Raw genomic sequence first — 16,541 nt, forward strand, 5'->3', positions numbered from 1 at the left:
GAGTAGTAGCAATGAGACACAGGCTCCAAAATCAGAGAAGAGGTTTCAGCCCTTCTCCCTCCCAGCGGATTGGGGTTCTGACTGTGGGGCTGAGGCAGGTTCCTGCCCCTCTGCGTGACCATGGCAGTGAATGTCCTCACTTTTATATCCCAGAGCACTAGAGGTGACTCCATGGCTGGGGACCATTGTCCTTGTCCCTACACAGTTAACAGTGTGGCCTTGTCACCCACCCCACTGCATCTTGCTACTGAGGACCATGTCCTCGTGGTGCTGCCAGAGCTGCCTCTGTGCTGGGGCATTTTTGCTTGGGCTCAGCTCCCCAGATTTGCCTGTGGCCATGTTCAGGTCTGTTTTTCTCTGACTGTGGTGTTTCCCGTCCCGCTGCCCGGGGAGGGCTGTGCTCGTGGGGCACTGGCTGACCTGGGTCTTCTCCTCTCTCTCCTCTCCCTCTCCAGGTTCCCTGGTCCAGGCAGCGCTGACTCAGCCCCCCTCGGTATCAGCCAGTGTGGGAGGAACGGTCAAGATCACCTGCTCCGGGATTAGCAGCGGATACACAGGCTGGTACCAGCAGAAGGAACCTGGCACTGGCCCTGTCACTGTGATCTACAGGAATGATAGGAGACCCTCGGGTATCCCTTCGCGATTCTCCGGATCCAAGTCCGGCTCCACGGGAACGTTAACCATCACTGGGGTCCAAGCGGAGGACGAGGCCGTCTATTACTGTGGTAGCTTTGACAGCAGTGGTTTTGGTCATGGTCGTCGTGATGCTGAGATTATTTTTCTCTCTCCTGTTTTTACCGCTCCTTTCCCTGCGTGGGGAAGAGCTGGTGGGCAGTTGGTGCCCTTTTGCTTCCCACTGACTGGGGACCCCCTGCCCTGCAGACCCTGGCTGCTGGCCTGGACCTGGCCCCATTTTGGCCATGCACAGGGCTGTCTCCAGACTGCCACAAACGCTGGGTGCCCACGGCAGGCCGTGCCCCTGGGCTGCCCGGTCTCAGTGACAGGGATGAGGGGTGCCCCGAGGGGCAGTGGGCAGGGAGAGGGTCTGGGCTCTGGCTACAGCCACCCCTCAGGGAGTACCTGGGCTTGGGGCTGCAGCCAGGGTGTCCCATCCGTGAGCCTGAGGGCAGAGGAGCCCTCTAACTGTCCCGCTGCCCGGGGAGGGCCATTCTCCTGGGGCACGTGCTGACCCCCATCTTCTCCCCTCTCTCCTCTCCCTCTCTATGTCTCCAGGAAGCGTCTGCTCAGTTGCCCCTGATGCACGTGTCCCCAAGAGTGAACACCTGGACCTCCTGCTCCAGGATCAACAACTACTATGGGTGGTACCAGCAGAAGGTTCCTGGCACTGCCCCTGTCACTGTGATCTATGATAACAACAAGAGACCCTCGGGCATCCCTTCGCGATTCTCCGGATCCACGTCTGGCACTACGGGCACGTTAACCATCACTGGGGTCCAAGCGGAGGACGAGGCCGTCTATTACTGTGGTGACTACGACAGCAGCGGCAGTGGCTATAGTGTCTGATGATGATGAGTAATAGGAAGCGAGACATCGGCTCGAAAATCAGAGGAAGTGTCTCAGCCCTTCTCCCTCGCGGCCAAGCAGAGTTGTGGTTGTGGGGCTGAGGCAGGTTCCTGTCCCCTCTGTACAGCCATGGCTGTGAATATTCTCCCTTTCGTGTCCCAGGGAACTCAAGCTGGCTTTGTGGCTGTGGAGCATTGGCCTTGTCCCTACAAAATTCAGAGTGTGGCCTTATCACCCACCCCGCAGGTTCTTGCTGCTGATGACCACGTCATTCGGCTGCTGCCAGTGCTCCCTCCATGATGGAGTGTGTTGGGCTGGGCTCTGCTCCTCAGATTTGCCTGTGACTGTGTCCTGGTCTGTTTTTCTCTGACTGTGGCCTTCCCTGTCCTGCTGCCCGGGGAGGGCTGTGCTCGTGGGGCACTGGCTGACCCGGGTCTTCTCCCCTCTCTCCTCTCCCTCTCCAGGTTCCCTGGTCCAGGCAGCGGTGACTCAGACGCCCCCCTCGGTGTCAGCCGACGTGGGAGGAACCGTCAAGATCACCTGCACCGGGAGCAGCTACTATGGCTGGTTCCAGCAGAAGGAACCTGGCACTGCCCCTGTCACTGTGATCTACGATAACACCAATAGACCCTCGGGCATCCCTTCGCGATTCTCCGGATCCAAGTCCGGCTCCACGGGCACGTTAACCATCACTGGGGTCCAAGCGGAGGACGAGGCCGTCTATTACTGTGGTAGCTACGTAAGCGGCAGCTATGTTGGTGCCATGGAGCCATGAGGGAGTGATACAAAAAACTCCTGCCATCACAGGGTTCAGTTAGGAATCTCTGCTGTCCCAGATTGATGGTTAGTCCTGTCCCCACGACGGCCCTGCCCAGTGCTGCAGTTGGCTGTGTGTGGTGTGACTGCCCCAGCCATCGCTTAGAGCCCCAGGTCTGTGCCCGTCCCCTCTCATTTGGGCTGGGTACGACCCCAGCAGCCCTGTCCCTGTCCCGTGCTGCCGGGCTGAGGTCCCCTGCGCTCGCTGGCTGGCCCCCAGTGCCCTGCCGGGTGCCCCCCTGCCCTCCTCCCATCTCGGCTGCGTCTGAGGCATCACCCCAGGGGGGTTCAGCCCTGCTGAAACTGCGTCCTCTTCCTTGCAGTGGTTGGTGCCCTGGCCACAATCGCTGAACGCGGCTGTGGCCTTTGGGCCCAGGGGTCTGGCCCTGTCCCACCCTCCATGCCAGGAAACCTGGGACAAAACGTCCAGATCCCCTGCTGCGGGTGCAGCAGTGTCCTGTGCCCAGGACGGCAGTGGTGATCAGCATCTGGAGGGTGGCGGTGGGTGGGTGCTCTGTCTGCTGTGCCTGGGTGTCAGCGATCCTGTCGGTGGTGCTGGAGGAAGGGACACAGCTCACGTAGTGCAGACCTGTGGTGTGGCCGGTTGCTCCTGCCTTCAAAATGTCTCGTCCTGTGGCCGGTCCTTTGGCCCAAAGTTGTTGGGAGGCACGCTGTCGTCACCTGTGGGTGTCCCGCTCTGGTCCCTGGGCTCGCTGCCAGTTCAGGGCCGATGGCCACCCTCCTCTGGTGACAGGAACGGCGCCCAAGGGCCCTGTGTCTGTGTGAGCTGCTGTCCCGCGTGAGCCCGGGGTGCCTTGGGCAGGGTCCCATGCAGAAGCCGTGAGGGTTGTGGCAGGGGCTGGAGGTGTGTCTGGACTTGGTGGAGGCTGTGGCGGGGGTGAGGGGCAGCACGGGCAGAGTCCCGTGCCAGGCTGTGCTCTCGGTTCCTCCGCGGCTGTCCCTGAGGTCGGTCCTTCTGGTCCCCACACGGTGTCAGTGTGGCCCCGCACCACGGTCCTGAGGTTGCCGGGGCAGCAGGAGGCAGAGGGGCTGGGGACAGCCGGGTGCAGCTGTAACCCCTGGTGCAGGGCAGTCCCTGCAGCCCCTTGCTGTTGGGAGCCTTGAAGCTCCTGGCCTTCGTGTGCTTCCAGTCCCCTTCAAAATCCCAGTTCTCTGCCGTTCTCTTGTGGCACTTAAGAGCGGCCGAGTTGTGGCACCCTGCTTTGAAGCAGTTCCTGGTTTTCCCAGCTCCTCTGTCACTGTGCGTTCCCAGAGCAGCGAGGCCATGGTGCTCCTGGGCCGGGACTGGCACTTTTTGGGCCCTGGTTGAGGTGAGAGCTCAGCAGCCGCCTTGGGGAAGGAGCCGGCAGCCCAGATGATCTCAGCGCCTTTGGTGGGCCAGAGACTTGCCTGCAGTGGGCAGGGGAGCACTGGGACAGGAGCTGCCAGTGACCATTGTGGGGCACATTTCCATGGAGGGTGGGGGTTTAGAAAGGAGTTGGGTTCCATGACACAGCCCCATCGGTGTGGGGACACATAGCTGGTGGGATCTCTTCCTTGCAGTGCTCGCCCATGTCTCAGGTGCTGCGCATGGCTGGGGCCTCTGGGGACAGGGGCCACGTCCCGTGGCCCGGGGAGGGCTGTGCTCATGGGGCACTGGCTGACCCGGGTCTTCTCCCCTCTCTCCTCTCCCTCTCCAGGTTCCCTGGTCCAGGCAGCGCTGACTCAGACGCCCCCCTCGGTGTCAGCCGACGTGGGAGGAACCGTCAAGATCACCTGCACCGGTGGTAGCAGCAGCTATGAATATGCTGTTTGGTACCAGCAGAAGGTTCCTGGCACTGCCCCTGTCACTGTGATCTACGATGGCAGCAAGAGACCCTCGGGCATCCCTTCGCGATTCTCCGGCTCCACGTCCACGTTAACCATCACTGGGGTCCAAGCGGAGGACGAGGCCGTCTATTACTGTGGTGGCTGGGACGGCAGCAGTGATGCTGGTGTAGTGATACAGAGTGGTGGGGAATGAGCTGCAGAGGAGCTAAAAACAGGTTTTTCTGCCCTTATGACTCATGGCTGAGCTGGGCTGTGTGGCTGGGGCAGGTTTGCATCCTCTCTGCCTGTCATGGCTGTGACTGTCCTCCTGATTGTACCATGCCAATTGGGAAGTGACTCTGGAGCTGTGGACACTTCTTGCTTGTCCCAACAAAAGGCATGGCATTACCTTGTTGTCTGCCCCACTGTCTCTTGCTGCTGGTGACCACGTCATCTTGCTTCTGCCAGCTCTCCTCACCGGGTCCCAGGGGTCCAGCCTTGAGCTTTGCCTGGTGGGCTGTGGTCCCTCTGTGCCATTAGGACCTTTGGGCACAGGGTCCCTGTCCCTGTCACACTGCCTGGGGAGGGCTGTGCTCGTGGGGCACTGGCTGACCCGGGTCTTCTCCCCTCTCTCCTCTCCCTCTCCAGGTTCCCTGGTCCAGGCAGCGCTGACTCAGACGCCCCCCTCGGTGTCAGCCGACGTGGGAGGAACTGTCAAGATCACCTGCTCCGGGTTTAGCAGCAGCAGTGGTGTTGGCTGGTACCAGCAGAAGGAACCTGGCACTGCCCCTGTCACTGTGATCTACAACAGCAACAACAGACCCTCGGGCATCCCTTCGCGATTCTCCGGATCCAAGTCCGGCAACACGGGCACATTAACCATCACTGGGGTCCAAGCGGAGGACGAGGCCTTCTATTACTGTGGTGGCGACGACGGCAGCTATAAGGTGACACAGAGCAATGGGGAAGTGATACGGAAACCTCCTGCCACCACAGAGGGCAGATAGGAGTCTCTGCTGTCCCCATTTGATGCTCTGACAGGTCCCTGCCGTGGCCCTGCCCTTGCTGCCCAGTGCTGCGGGTGGCTGTGCCTGATGTCCCGGCTTGGACATCCCTGAGAGCGCCCGGTCTGTGCCCGTCTCCTCTCATTTGGGGAGGGGATGCCCCCAGCAGCCCTCCTGCCCCTGTCCCTTGCTGCACCAGGGCACACTTTGTCACTGGTACCTGCTCCCCCCCGCTCTCTTGCCTTCCCCTGGAGCTGCCGTGAGGTGCTGTGGCTGCTGGTGGGCTCCTCCCTGGCCGGAGGCGTCCTGCTGGCGCGGCTCTATGTGAGCCCCGGCATGGAGATATCCGGCGGCTCCTGCAGCCAAGGGAACGGCTGGATCCGTGCAGCAGGGAGGGAGGTCGCACCGCTGGGCTGTTGTGGGGGCCCTGGTGCTGTGGGCGCGTGGAAGGCCTGGGCAGGGGTGGTGCGGGCGGAGGAGCCATTGGTGGCGCAGTGGGTGCGGGCTGGCTGGGCACAGTCTGGGGGAGCCCAGCTGGCCCGGGCTGCAGGAGAGGGGCACCTGGCTGTGTTTTGGCAGGACCTGACTGCGGCAAGGTCTGTGCCCTGCTGCAGGGCATCACCGTGGGAGAGTTCAGCCTGCTGAAACCTCGGCCCCATCATGGAGAGGCAGGATGGTGCTGCCAGCCAAGGGGCCAGGACAAAGCTTCACCTTCAGGCCCACAGATGAGGAGTCTGGGGGAGCAAAGCCCTGCTGGTGGGAAGCCCGGGCAGCTGACAGCCTACCAAGATCTGCAGGCCAGGGGAGCTTGCAGGTCCATGCCCAGGGACCTGCCCACTGGGGCCACTCCACAGGCACCACAATGTGCCCTGAGGGTCGCCTGTGAGAGGCCTGAGCCCATCCAGAGGGTGCTGGGCTGTGGGGTAGAGCTTGAAGGCGTGGGGCTGGGCACTGGCTCCTCTGCTTGCCAAGGCCATGACCAGGCAGGAGAAGGGCTGGGTGGTAGGTAGAAAGGCTGCAGCGGGATGCGATGGAAGGAGGGTGGGAATGGTGGGATCTTGTCCTGATGTTTGGAGCTGGGGGCAGAGGGGCGCTGCTGCTGCCCCATGCCCGGAGCTGCCCTGGCCCTGCTGGGTGCCCAGACAGGATCTGGCCCTGAGCGCGGGCTCAGATTTGCATGGAGGGGCCGTGCCGCAGGCAAGCGGGGGCATAAAAGGGAGTCGGGGTCCGCAACACAGCTCCATCGGCGTGGGGACACGTATCTGGTGGGATTGCGCCATGGCCTGGACCCCTCTCCTCCTCGTGGTGCTCGCCCATGTCTCAGGTGCCCTGGAGACCCAAGGAGAATGGGCTCATGGGTCTCATTGCGCTGCCCGGGGAGGGCTGTGCTCGTGGGGCACTGGCTGACCCGGGTCTTCTCCCCTCTCTCCTCTCCCTCTCCAGGTTCCCTGGTCCAGGCAGCGGTGACTCAGACGCCCCCCTCGGTGTCAGCCAACGTGGGAGGAACCGTCAAGATCACCTGCACCGGGGTTAGCAGCTATGTTGGCTGGTTCCAGCAGAAGGTTCCTGGCACTGCCCCTGTCACTGTGATCTACTGGAATGATGAGAGACCCTCGGGCATCCCTTCGCGATTCTCTGGTTCTGCGTCTGGCTCCACGGGCACGTTAACCATCACTGGGGTCCAAGCGGAGGACGAGGCCGTCTATTACTGTGGTGGCTGGGACGGCAGCAGCAATGCTGGTGTCGCGGTGACACAGAGCAATGGGGTAGTTATACAAAAAACTCCTGCCATCACAGAGGACAGTTAGGAGTCTCTGCTGTCCCTGTTTGATGGCGGGGCAGGTCCCCCCGCATTGCCCTGCCCTTGCTGCCCAGTGCTGCAGGTGGCTGTGCCTGGTGTCTGTGTGGCTTTGTAGTCCTCTTCCTTGCAGTGCTTGATGCCCTGGCCTGACTTGCTGAACCCGTCTGGGGTTTCAGCACAGGGGTCTGGTCCTGTCCCACCCTCGATGTCAGGAAACCTGGGACAAACCATGAGATCCCCTGCTGCAGGGGCAGCAGTGTTTATTATACCTGGTACGAGAGAAACCTGGCAGTGCCCCTGTCAGTGATCTATAGCAACAACCAGAGACCCTCGGGCATCCCTTCGCGATTCTCCGGATCCTGGTCTGGCTGCACGGGCACGTTAACCATCACTGGGGTCCAAGCCGAGGACAAGGCCGTCTATTTCTATGGTAGCTCCGACGGCAGCAGTGCTGATCGGAGTGGTGAAGGCACTGAGAAATGGGGAAGTGAGACACAGAGCTCAGCATTGAAGAGGAAGGTTTTCAGCCCTTTTCCCTCATGGCCGAGCAGAGTTGTGGCTGTGGAGCTGGGGCGCACTCCTGTCCCCTGTCCAAGGTCATGACTTTGAATGTCCCCACCTCCATGCCCCAAGGTACAGGAGGTGACTCTGGGGCTGGGGGTTCCTTTTCCCCGTCCCCATAATTGGAATGGCATTGCCTCATCCCCAGCCCTGCTGCCTTTTGCTCCTGGCAGCCCCATCCTCCTGCTGCTGCTCCTGTCCCTGCTGGGTTGTTTTGGGCCAGGCTGGGCTCTGCTCCCCAGAAGTTTCTGTAGCCACAACCAGGTCCCTTTCCCTCAGAATGTGGTGTTCCATTTCCCTACTGCTGCAGGCTCTCCTTGCAAGGTCATGGGTCTCTAGTCTTCAGCTCTGTCTGTGCAGCTGTGGGTCCTCCTGTGGCATCAGGGACTTTAGGGACAGGGGCCGCGTCCCGTGGCCCGGGGAGGGCTGTGCTCGTGGGGCACTGGCTGACCCGGGTCTTCTCCCCTCTCTCCTCTCCCTCTCCAGGTTCCCTGGTCCAGGCAGCGCTGACTCAGCCACCCTCGATGTCAACCACCGTGGGAGGCACTGTCATGATCACCTGCACCGGGGGTAGCAGCAGCAGCAGCAGCAATGTTGGTTGGTACCAGCAGAAGGAACCTGGCACTGCCCCTGTCACTGTGATCTACGATGGCAGCAAGAGACCCTCGGGCATCCCTTCGCGATTCTCCGGCTCCACGTCCACGTTAACCATCACTGGGGTCCAAGCGGAGGACGAGGCCGTCTATTACTGTGGTGGCTGGGACGGCAGCAGTGATGCTGGTGTAGTGATACAGAGTCGTGGGGAATGAGCTGCAGAGGAGCTAAAAACAGGTTTTTCTGCCCTTATGACTCATGGCTGAGCTGGGCTGTGTGGCTGGGGCAGGTTTGCATCCTCTCTGCCTGTCATGGCTGTGACTGTCCTCCTGATTGTACCATGCCAATTGGGAAGTGACTCTGGAGCTGTGGACGCTTCTTGCTTGTCCCAACAAAAGGCATGGCATTACCTTGTTGTCTGCCCCACTGTCTCTTGCTGCTGGTGACCACGTCATCTTGCTTCTGCCAGCTCTCCTCACCGGGTCCCAGGGGTCCAGCCTTGAGCTTTGCCTGGTGGGCTGTGGTCCCTCTGTGCCATTAGGACCTTTGGGCACAGGGTCCCCGTCCCTGTCACACTGCCTGGGGAGGGCTGTGCTCGTGGGGCACTGGCTGACCCGGGTCTTCTCCCCTCTCTCCTCTCCCTCTCCAGGTTCCCTGGTCCAGGCAGCGCTGACTCAGACGCCCCCCTCGGTGTCAGCCGACGTGGGAGGAACTGTCAAGATCACCTGCTCCGGGAGCAGCTACAGCTATGGCTGGTTCCTGGCACTGCCCCTGTCACTGTGATCTACAACAGCAACAACAGACCCTCAGGCATCCCTTCGCGATTCTCCGGATCCTACTCCGGCTCCACGGCCACGTTAACCATCACTGGGGTCCAAGCGGAGGACGAGGCCGTCTATTACTGTGGTAGCGAGGACGGCAGCTGTAACGTGACACAGAGCAATGGGGAAGTGATACGGAAACCTCCTGCCACCACAGAGGGCAGATGGGAGTCTCTGCTGTCCCCATTTGATGCTCTGACAGGTCCCTGCCATGGCCCTGCCCTTGCTGCCCAGTGCTGCGGGTGGCTGTGCCTGGTGTCCCAGCTTGGACATCCCTGAGAGCGCCCGGTCTGTGGCCGTCCCCTCTCATTTGGGGAGGGGATGCCCCCAGCAGCCCTCCTGCCCCTGTCCCTTGCTGCACCAGGGCACACTTTGTCACTGGTACCTGCTCCCCCCCGCTCTCTTGCCTTCCCCTGGAGCTGCCGTGAGGTGCTGTGGCTGCTGGTGGGCTCCTCCCTGGCCAGAGGCGTCCTGCTGGCGCGGCTCTATGTGAGCCCCGGCATGGAGATATCCGGCGGCTCCTGCAGCCAAGGGAACGGCTAGATCCGTGCAGCAGGGAGGGAGGTCGCACCGCTGGGCTGTTGTGGGGGCCGTGGTGCTGTGGGCGCGTGGAAGGCCTGGGCAGGGGTGGTGCGGGCGGAGGAGCCATTGGTGGCGCAGTGGGTGCGGGCTGGCTGGGCACAGTCTGGGGGAGCCCAGCTGGCCCGGGCTGCAGGAGAGGGGCACCTGGCTGTGTTTTGGCAGGACCTGACTGCGGCAAGGTCTGTGCCCTGCTGCAGGGCATCACCGTGGGAGAGTTCAGCCTGCTGAAACCTCGGCCCCATCATGGAGAGGCAGGATGGTGCTGCCAGCCAAGGGGCCAGGAGAAAGCTTCACCTTCAGGCCCGCAGATGAGGAGTCTGGGGGAGCAAAGCCCTGCTGGTGGGAAGCCCGGGCAGCTGACAGCCTACCAAGATCTGCAGGCCAGGGGAGCTTGCAGGTCCATGCCCAGGGACCTGCCCACTGGGGCCACTCCACAGGCACCATAATGTGCCCTGGGGGTCGCCTGTGAGAGGCCTGAGCCCATCCAGAGGGTGCTGGGCTGTGGGGTAGAGCTTGAAGGCGTGGGGCTGGGCACTGGCTCCTCTGCTCGCCAAGGCCATGACCAGGCAGGAGAAGGGCTGGGTGGTAGGTAGAAAGGCTGCAGCTGGATGCGATGGAAGGAGGGTGGGAATGGTGGGATCTTGTCCTGATGTTTGGGGCTGGGGCCAGAGGGGCGCTGCTGCTGCCCCATGCCCGGAGCTGCCCTGGCCCTGCTGGGTGCCCAGACAGGATCTGGCCCTGAGCGCGGGCTCAGATTTGCATGGAGGGGCCGTGCCGCAGGCAAGCGGGGGCTTAAAAGGGAGTCGGGGTCTGCAACACAGCTCCATCGGCGTGGGGACACGTAGCTGGTGGGATTGCGCCATGGCCTGGACCCCTCTCCTCCTCATGGTGCTCGCCCATGTCTCAGGTGCCCTGGAGACCCAAGGAGAATGGGCTCATGGGTCTCATTGCGCTGCCCGGGGAGGGCTGTGCTCGTGGGGCACTGGCTGACCCGGGTCTTCTCCCCTCTCTCCTCTCCCTCTCCAGGTTCCCTGGTCCAGGCAGCGGTGACTCAGCCGCCCTCGATGTCAACCACCGTGGGAGGAACCGTCAAGATCACCTGCACCGGGGGTAGCAGCAGCAGCAGCAGCAATGTTGGTTGGTACCAGCAGAAGGAACCTGGCACTGCCCCTGTCACTGTGATCTATGAGAGCAGCAAGAGACCCTCGGGCATCCCTTCACGATTCTCCGGATCCAATTCCGGCTCCACGGGCACGTTAACCATCACTGGGGTCCAAGCGGAGGACGAGGCCGTCTATTACTGTGGTAACTGGGACAGCAGCAGTGATGCTGGTGCAGTGATGCGGAGAGTTGGGGAAGTGAGCTACAGAGGAGGTAAAAATGGGGGGTTTCTTCCCGTCCCCCTCCTGGCTGAGCAGAGCTGTGGGGCTGAGACAAGCTCCTATTCCTGTCGAAGGACATGACTGTTAAGGTTATCCCAATTGTACCATGCCATGTAGGAGGTGACTCTGGGCCTGGGGGAGGCACTTTGTGTCTGTCCCTACAGAAGGTATGGCATTGCCTTGTCCCCAGGGTCACTGCCTCTTGCTCCTGGCAGCCCCATCCTCCTCTTGCTGCTGGAGGTGCCTCTGTGCTGGGATGCTCTGATCTGGGCAGGGTTCCGCTCCCCCAGAACCTGCCCATCCCGTGACTGGGGCCTTTCTGCAACTGTGTCACTCCCGTCCCTGTCCCTGCTTCTGGCAGCTCTCCTCCCAGGGCCTCCCGGCTCTGTGTGTGTGGCTTTGGGTCCCTTTGTGGCATCAGGACCTTATGGAACAGGGGCCCTGTCCACATGCCGCTGCCCGGGGAGGGCTGTGCTCGTGGGGCACTGGCTGACCCCCGTCTTCTCCCCTCTCTCCTCTCCCTTTCCAGGTTCCCTCGTCCAGGCAGCCGCGCTGGGTGTCAGCCAACGTGGGAGGAACTGTCAAGATCAGCTGCATCAGGAGCAGCTACAGCTATGGCTGGTTCCAGCAGAAGGTTCCTGGCATGATCTATGCTGACAACAAGAGACCCTCGGGCATCCCTTCGCGATTCTCCGGATCCAAGTCTGGCTCCACGGGAACGTTAACCATCACTGGGGTCCAAGCGGAGGACGAGGCCGTCTATTACTGTGGTGGCTACGACAGCAGCAGCAGTGGCTATAGTGTCTGATGATGATGAGTAATAGGAAGTGAGACATCGGCTCGAAAGTCAGAGAAGAGGTTTCAGCCCTTCTCCCTCCCAGCGGATTGGGGTTCTGACTGTGGGGCTGAGGCAGGTTCCTGCCCCTCTGCGTGACCATGGCAGTGAATGTCCTCACTTTTATATCCCAGAGCACTAGAGGTGACTCCATGGCTGGGGACCATTGTCCTTGTCCCTACACAGTTAACAGTGTGGCCTTGTCACCCACCCCACTGCATCTTGCTACTGAGGACCATGTCCTCGTGGTGCTGCCAGAGCTGCCTCTGTGCTGGGGCATTTTTGCTTGGGCTCAGCTCCCCAGATTTGCCTGTGGCCATGTTCAGGTCTGTTTTTCTCTGACTGTGGTGTTTCCCGTCCCGCTGCCCGGGGAGGGCTGTGCTCGTGGGGCACTGGCTGACCCGGGTCTTCTCCCCTCTCTCCTCTCCCTCTCCAGGTTCCCTGGTCCAGGCAGCGCTGACTCAGACGCCCCCCTCAGTGTCAGCCAGTGTGGGAGGAACCGTCAAGATCACCTGCTCTGGGCTTTACAGCAGCAATCCTTATGCTGGCTGGTTCCAGCAGAAGGAACCTGGCACTGCCCCTGTCACTGTGATCTATGCTAATGACAAGAGACCCTCGGGCATCCCTTCGCGATTCTCCGGATCCAAGTCCGGCTCCACGGCCACGTTAACCATCACTGGGGTCCAAGCGGAGGACGAGGCCGTCTATTACTGTGGTAACTACGTAAGCAGCAGCTATGTTGGTGCCATGGAGCCATGAGGGAGTGATACAAAAAACTCCTGCCATCACAGGGGTCAGTTAGGAATCTCTGCTGTCCCAGATTGATGGTTAGTCCTGTCCCCACGACGGCCCTGCCCAGTGCTGCAGGTGGCTGTGTGTGGTGTGACTGCCCCAGCCATCGCTTAGAGCCCCAGGTCTGTGCCCGTCCCCTCTCATTTGGGCTGGGTACGACCCCAGCAGCCCTGTCCCTGTCCCGTGCTGCCGGGCTGAGGTCCCCTGCGCTCGCTGGCTGGCCCCCAGTGCCCTGCCGGGTGCCCCCCTGCCCTCCTCCCATCTCGGCTGCGTCTGAGGCATCACCCCAGGGGGGTTCAGCCCTGCTGAAACTGCGTCCTCTTCCTTGCAGTGGTTGGTGCCCTGGCCACAATCGCTGAACGCGGCTGTGGCCTTTGGGCCCAGGGGTCTGGCCCTGTCCCACCCTCCATGCCAGGAAACCTGGGACAAAACGTCCAGATCCCCTGCTGCGGGTGCAGCAGTGTCCTGTGCCCAGGACGGCAGTGGTGATCAGCATCTGGAGGGTGGCGGTGGGTGGGTGCTCTGTCTGCTGTGCCTGGGTGTCAGCGATCCTGTCGGTGGTGCTGGAGGAAGGGACACAGCTCACGTAGTGCAGACCTGTGGTGTGGCCGGTTGCTCCTGCCTTCAAAATGTCTCGTCCTGTGGCCGGCCCTTTGGCCCAAAGTTGTTGGGAGGCACGCTGTCGTCACCTGTGGGTGTCCCGCTCTGGTCCCTGGGCTCGCTGCCAGTTCAGGGCCGATGGCCACCCTCCTCTGGTGACAGGAACGGCGCCCAAGGGCCCTGTGTCTGTGTGAGCTGCTGTCCCGCGTGAGCCCGGGGTGCCTTGGGCAGGGTCCCATGCAGAAGCCGTGAGGGTTGTGGCAGGGGCTGGAGGTGTGTCTGGACTTGGTGGAGGCTGTGGCGGGGGTGAGGGGCAGCACGGGCAGAGTCCTGTGCCAGGCTGTGCTCTCGGTTCCTCCGGGGCTGTCCCTGAGGTCGGTCCTTCTGGTCCCCACACGGTGTCAGTGTGGCCCCGCACCACGGTCCTGAGGTTGCCGGGGCAGCAGGAGGCAGAGGGGCTGGGGACAGCCGGGTGCAGCTGTAACCCCTGGTGCAGGGCAGTCCCTGCAGCCCCTTGCTGTTGGGAGCCTTGAAGCTCCTGGCCTTCGTGTGCTTCCAGTCCCCTTCAAAATCCCAGTTCTCTGCCGTTCTCTTGTGGCACTTAAGAGCGGCCGAGTTGTGGCACCCTGCTTTGAAGCAGTTCCTGGTTTTCCCAGCTCCTCTGTCACTGTGCGTTCCCAGAGCAGCGAGGCCATGGTGCTCCTGGGCCGGGACTGGCACTTTTTGGGCCCTGGTTGAGGTGAGAGCTCAGCAGCCGCCTTGGGGAAGGAGCCGGCAGCCCAGATGATCTCAGCGCCTTTGGTGGGCCAGAGACTTGCCTGCAGTGGGCAGGGGAGCACTGGGACAGGAGCTGCCAGTGACCATTGTGGGGCACATTTCCATGGAGGGTGGGGGTTTAGAAAGGAGTTGGGTTCCATGACACAGCCCCATCGGTGTGGGGACACATAGCTGGTGGGATCTCTTCCTTGCAGTGCTCGCCCATGTCTCAGGTGCTGCGCATGGCTGGGGCCTCTGGGGACAGGGGCCACGTCCCGTGGCCCGGGGAGGGCTGTGCTCGTGGGGCACTGGCTGACCCGGGTCTTCTCCCCTCTCTCCTCTCCCTCTCCAGGTTCCCTGGTCCAGGCAGCGGTGACTCAGACGCCCCCCTCGGTGTCAGCCGACGTGGGAGGAACCGTCAAGATCACCTGCACCGGGGGTAGCAGCAGCTACTATGGCTGGTACCAGCAGAAGGAACCTGGCACTGCCCCTGTCACTGTGATCTATGGTGGTAGCAGCAGACCCTCGGGCATCCCTTCGCGATTCTCCGGATCCACGTCCGGCTCCACGGCCACGTTAACCATCACTGGGGTCCAAGCGGAGGACGAGGCCGTCTATTACTGTGGTAGCTACGACAGCAGTAGCAGTGCTGGTTTAGAGACACAGAGACATGAGGAAATGAGCTACAGAAGAGATAAAAGTTGAGGTTTTCTGCTGTTCTCCCTCATGGCTGAGCAAGGCTGTGGGGCTGCAGCAAGATCTTTTTCCTGTCCAAGGATGTGACTGTAAATGTTCTCCCAATTGGTCAATGCCACGCAGGATGCATGGCATTGCCTTGTCCCCAGGGTCACTGCCTCTTGCTCCTGGCAGCCCCATCCTCCTCTTGCTGCTGGAGGTGCCTCTGTGCTGGGATGCTCTGATCTGGGCAGGGTTCCGCTCCCCCAGAACCTGCCCATCCCGTGACCGTGGCCTTTCTGCAACTGTGTCACTCCCGTCCCTGTCCCTGCTTCTGTCAGCTCTCCTCCCAGGGCCTCCCGGCTCTGTGTGTGTGGCTTTGGGTCCCTTTGTGGCATCAGGACCTTATGGAACAGGGGCCCTGTCCTCATCCCGCTGCCTGGGGAGGGCTGTGCTCGTGGGGCACTGGCTGACCCGGGTCTTCTCCCCTCTCTCCTCTCCCTCTCCAGGTTCCCTGGTCCAGGCAGCGGTGACTCAGACGCCCTCCTCGGTGTCAGCCGATGTGGGAGGAACCGTCAAGATCACCTGCACCGGGAGCAGCAACAGCTATGGCTGGTTCCAGCAGAAGGAACCTGGCACTGGCCCTGTCACTGTGATCCATCAGAATGACAAGAGACCCTCGGGCATCCCTTCGCGATTCTCCGGATCCTACTCTGGCTCCACGGCCACGTTAACCATCACTGGGGTCCAAGCGGAGGACGAGGCCGTCTATTACTGCGGTAGCGAGGACAGCAGCAGTGCTGGTCTCATTGTGACACTGAGCCGCAGGCAATCGAGACCTTGGGTGTCAGAGGTTGGTTTCATCTCCTCCTTCCTCTCAGCCAGGCAGGCCCCTCTCACCAGCTTTGGGGTTTTCCGTTTCCCTCCTGTTGCCCTTCCCCGTGTGCCCCATGTCTCAGGGCTGTGGCTGTGACCCCAGTGATGTGGCCCTGCTGCTGGAGAGACCCTGGCTGAGCTCGTCCCAGCTGCCATGGGAGGGCCAGAGGAGCCTGGGATAGTGTTGGGAGCTGGAGCCTGCGGAGCTGCCTGGGAAAAGCTTTGTCTCATTTCTGTTCCCCGTGATGAGTGTTGCCCGGGGCCCTGCGGCATTGCAGCCACCCTAGGGGCACGGGGCTGGGTGCGTGGGTGTTTGCCAGCCCATGGGAGCATTCGCACTGCGGGTGGGCAGGGAGAGCTCCTGCCTCAGCCCCTTGCACTCCCACGGGTCTGGGTCAGCGACTCCCAGTGTGCGTGTCGCTGGGGCAAACCACCCAGATCTGCTGTGGAAGGACCAACAATGCTTATGGCTGGTACCAGCAGAAGGTTCCTGGCACTGCCCCTGTCACCGTGATCTATGGTAGCAGCAGCAGACCCTCGGGCATCCCTTCGCGATTCTCTGGATCCCGGTCCGGCTCCACGGCCACGTTAACCATCACTGGGGTCCAAGCGGAGGACGAGGCCGTCTATTACTGTGGTAGCTACGAGGGCAGCTATGTTGGTGTCACGGTGACACAGAGCAATGGGGAAGTGATACAAAAACCTCCCGCCATCGCAGGGGAAAGTCAGGAGTCTCTGCTGTCCCCGTTTGATGGTGGGACAGGGCCCGCCCATGGCCCTGCCCTTGCTGCCCAGTGCTGCAGGTGGCTGTGCCTGGTGTGACTGCCCCAGCCATCCCTTAGAGCCCCAGGTCTGTGCCCGTCCCCTCTCATTTGGGCTGGGTACGACCCCAGCAGCCCTGTCCCTGTCTCGTGGTGCCAGGCTGAGGTCCCCTGCGCTCGCTGGCTGGCCCCCAGTGCCCTGCCGGGTGCCCCCCTGCCCTCCTCCCAGCCCACCTGTGCCAGGAGCCCCCCGGGCACCACCTCAGTGGGGTTCAGCCCTGCTGGAACTGCAGCTCCAGCCCCAAGAGGTGGGGACGTGCCATGGGCTGGGAGCTGGGCCAAAGCTTTGCCT

The 16,541-nt window shown here is 62.0% G+C and overlaps 2 protein-coding genes across 8 annotated transcripts in view; both read left to right on the plus strand.

Annotated features, from left to right (window-relative positions):
* Positions 1-16,541, plus strand: part of LOC134522753 (immunoglobulin lambda-1 light chain-like) — a 30,553-nt gene that overhangs the window by 4,334 nt on the left and 9,678 nt on the right. For 2 of the 7 annotated variants that reach the window (XM_063350770.1, XM_063350771.1), the window contains exons 1-2: positions 6,399-6,477; positions 6,597-6,891. In XM_063350770.1, the coding sequence (XP_063206840.1) occupies positions 6,432-6,477; positions 6,597-6,891 (341 nt within the window). In that variant the 5' untranslated portion in view covers positions 6,399-6,431. Of the gene's footprint in view, positions 1-1,988; positions 2,281-6,398; positions 6,478-6,596; positions 6,892-8,001; positions 8,294-10,314; positions 10,420-10,538; positions 10,843-12,165; positions 12,470-16,541 lie in introns of those variants that run through there. The other 5 variants (XM_063350767.1, XM_063350769.1, XM_063350773.1 and 2 more) reach the window with 4 other exon arrangements.
* LOC134522986 (immunoglobulin lambda-1 light chain-like) lies at positions 3,170-5,156 on the plus strand. The gene is made up of 4 exons (XM_063351327.1): positions 3,170-3,180; positions 3,881-3,921; positions 4,041-4,352; positions 4,798-5,156. Exons 1-4 carry the CDS (start codon positions 3,170-3,172, stop codon positions 5,154-5,156), a joined length of 723 nt encoding a protein of 240 aa, XP_063207397.1.

Source organism: Chroicocephalus ridibundus, chromosome 13, assembly GCF_963924245.1.
Source record: "Chroicocephalus ridibundus chromosome 13, bChrRid1.1, whole genome shotgun sequence".
NCBI classification, from domain to species: Eukaryota; Metazoa; Chordata; class Aves; order Charadriiformes; family Laridae; genus Chroicocephalus; species Chroicocephalus ridibundus.

Coding starts and splice junctions, on each gene's coding strand:
- LOC134522986 (XM_063351327.1), top strand. Junction 3,922..4,040: donor AGTGCTCGCCCATGTCTCAG/GTGCTGCGCATG, acceptor CTCCCTCTCCAG/GTTCCCTGGTCCAGGCAGCG. Junction 4,353..4,797: donor TGGTGTAGTGATACAGAGTG/GTGGGGAATGAG, acceptor CTCCCTCTCCAG/GTTCCCTGGTCCAGGCAGCG.